Source organism: Eurypyga helias, unplaced genomic scaffold (assembly GCF_000690775.1).
Source record: "Eurypyga helias isolate BGI_N326 unplaced genomic scaffold, ASM69077v1 scaffold4299, whole genome shotgun sequence".
Taxonomy (NCBI): Eukaryota; Metazoa; Chordata; class Aves; order Eurypygiformes; family Eurypygidae; genus Eurypyga; species Eurypyga helias.
In genome coordinates, this window is record NW_010273802.1 from 12,702 (window position 1) to 13,872 (window position 1,171).

Sequence of the window (1,171 nt, forward strand, 5' to 3'; positions counted from 1 at the left end):
CGCTCTGCGGGGTGGCCATCGGTCGGGCTGTCGCCGTGCGCAGCGTGTTCCTGCTCCTCGGGCCATCACCTCACTGGTTTCTCTGCCTCTTCCAGACAGACGGCGCCTCGGCAATTCTGCTCATGTCCGAGGAGAAGGCTCTGGCAATGGGGTACAAACCGAAGGCCTACCTGAGGTAAAACAGGGCTGCTCCGCGTGGCCGTGGGAGCCTGCGCTCGCTTCCCTCTGCTCTTCCCATTACTGACAGCGTTTCTCCTGCGCAGGGACTTTGTGTATGTGTCCCAGGATCCAAAGGACCAGCTGCTGCTGGGGTAGGTGGCAATGATGAGGAGCATCCCCTGACAGTCTGTGTGGCACAACAGCCTTGACTTGCCTTTACATGTTCGTTTTTTTGGGAAGTACCTCCCGGGATATCGCACCACTTCAGGCCTTCTCGCGGAGGTGCGAGAGCCGGGGTGCGAGGTGTGACTCAGCAGGGAGAGGTGGCTGACGTGGGAGGGCAGCAGTGGTGGAAAAACTCACCCTGATTTGCTGGGGGCCATCCCGGCGTGTTGGTACCAGCAGTAGTTCCCTGGGGTTGGGTTTCAGTTGGAGTGGGACGAGCTGAGAGTTGTGCCACGCACCCTATGGAGGAGGAACGGGACGTGGGTCGCTGTGGAAGAAGGGGAGGAGGATGGGAGGAAGGATACTCATGCAAAACTTGTGTTTCTTAACTCTCCCTCAGCCCAACCTACGCTACTCCCAAAGTGCTAGAGAAGGCCGGTCTGACCATGGCTGATATCGACGTGTTTGAGTTCCACGAAGCTTTTGCTGTGAGTACTCCGAAGGCTGAGGGGCCTCTAACGTGCAGAGCCGTTCCGTGGACACCCGTCTTCCTGTCGGTGACAGCTCTTGTTCAGAGCTTCGCTAAGTGCAGGGAGGTGTAACTCCACGTTTGCGTCTAAGTACACGTGCTGTGTGTGTTGTGAGTGGAGATCATTTCAACGTTAACGCAATCCATGCTCAGAGTGGCTGATGTTGCCTAAAGTCACCAAAGGAATGTGGATTCTTCAGAAACAATAAGTAAAAACAATAATCTTACTTTCCCAAGATCTTGTATGAGAGAAACCAGCATAGAACGCCAGAAGGGTTTGGGCGGGAAGAGACCTGAAAGCCCCCCCAGTGCCACCCC

The 1,171-nt window shown here is 55.9% G+C and overlaps 1 protein-coding gene across 1 annotated transcript in view; it reads left to right on the forward strand.

The window, feature by feature from the left end:
• Positions 1–812, forward strand: part of HADHB (hydroxyacyl-CoA dehydrogenase/3-ketoacyl-CoA thiolase/enoyl-CoA hydratase (trifunctional protein), beta subunit) — a gene marked incomplete at its 3' end in the record, with an annotated part of 12,264 nt that extends 11,452 nt beyond the window's left edge. Inside the window, exons 10-12 of the mRNA XM_010159603.1 lie at positions 96–175; positions 264–311; positions 725–812. Coding sequence (XP_010157905.1) covers positions 96–175; positions 264–311; positions 725–812 — 216 coding nt within the window. The remainder of the gene's footprint in view (positions 1–95; positions 176–263; positions 312–724) is intronic.
• Positions 813–1,171: the final 359 nt, after the last annotated feature.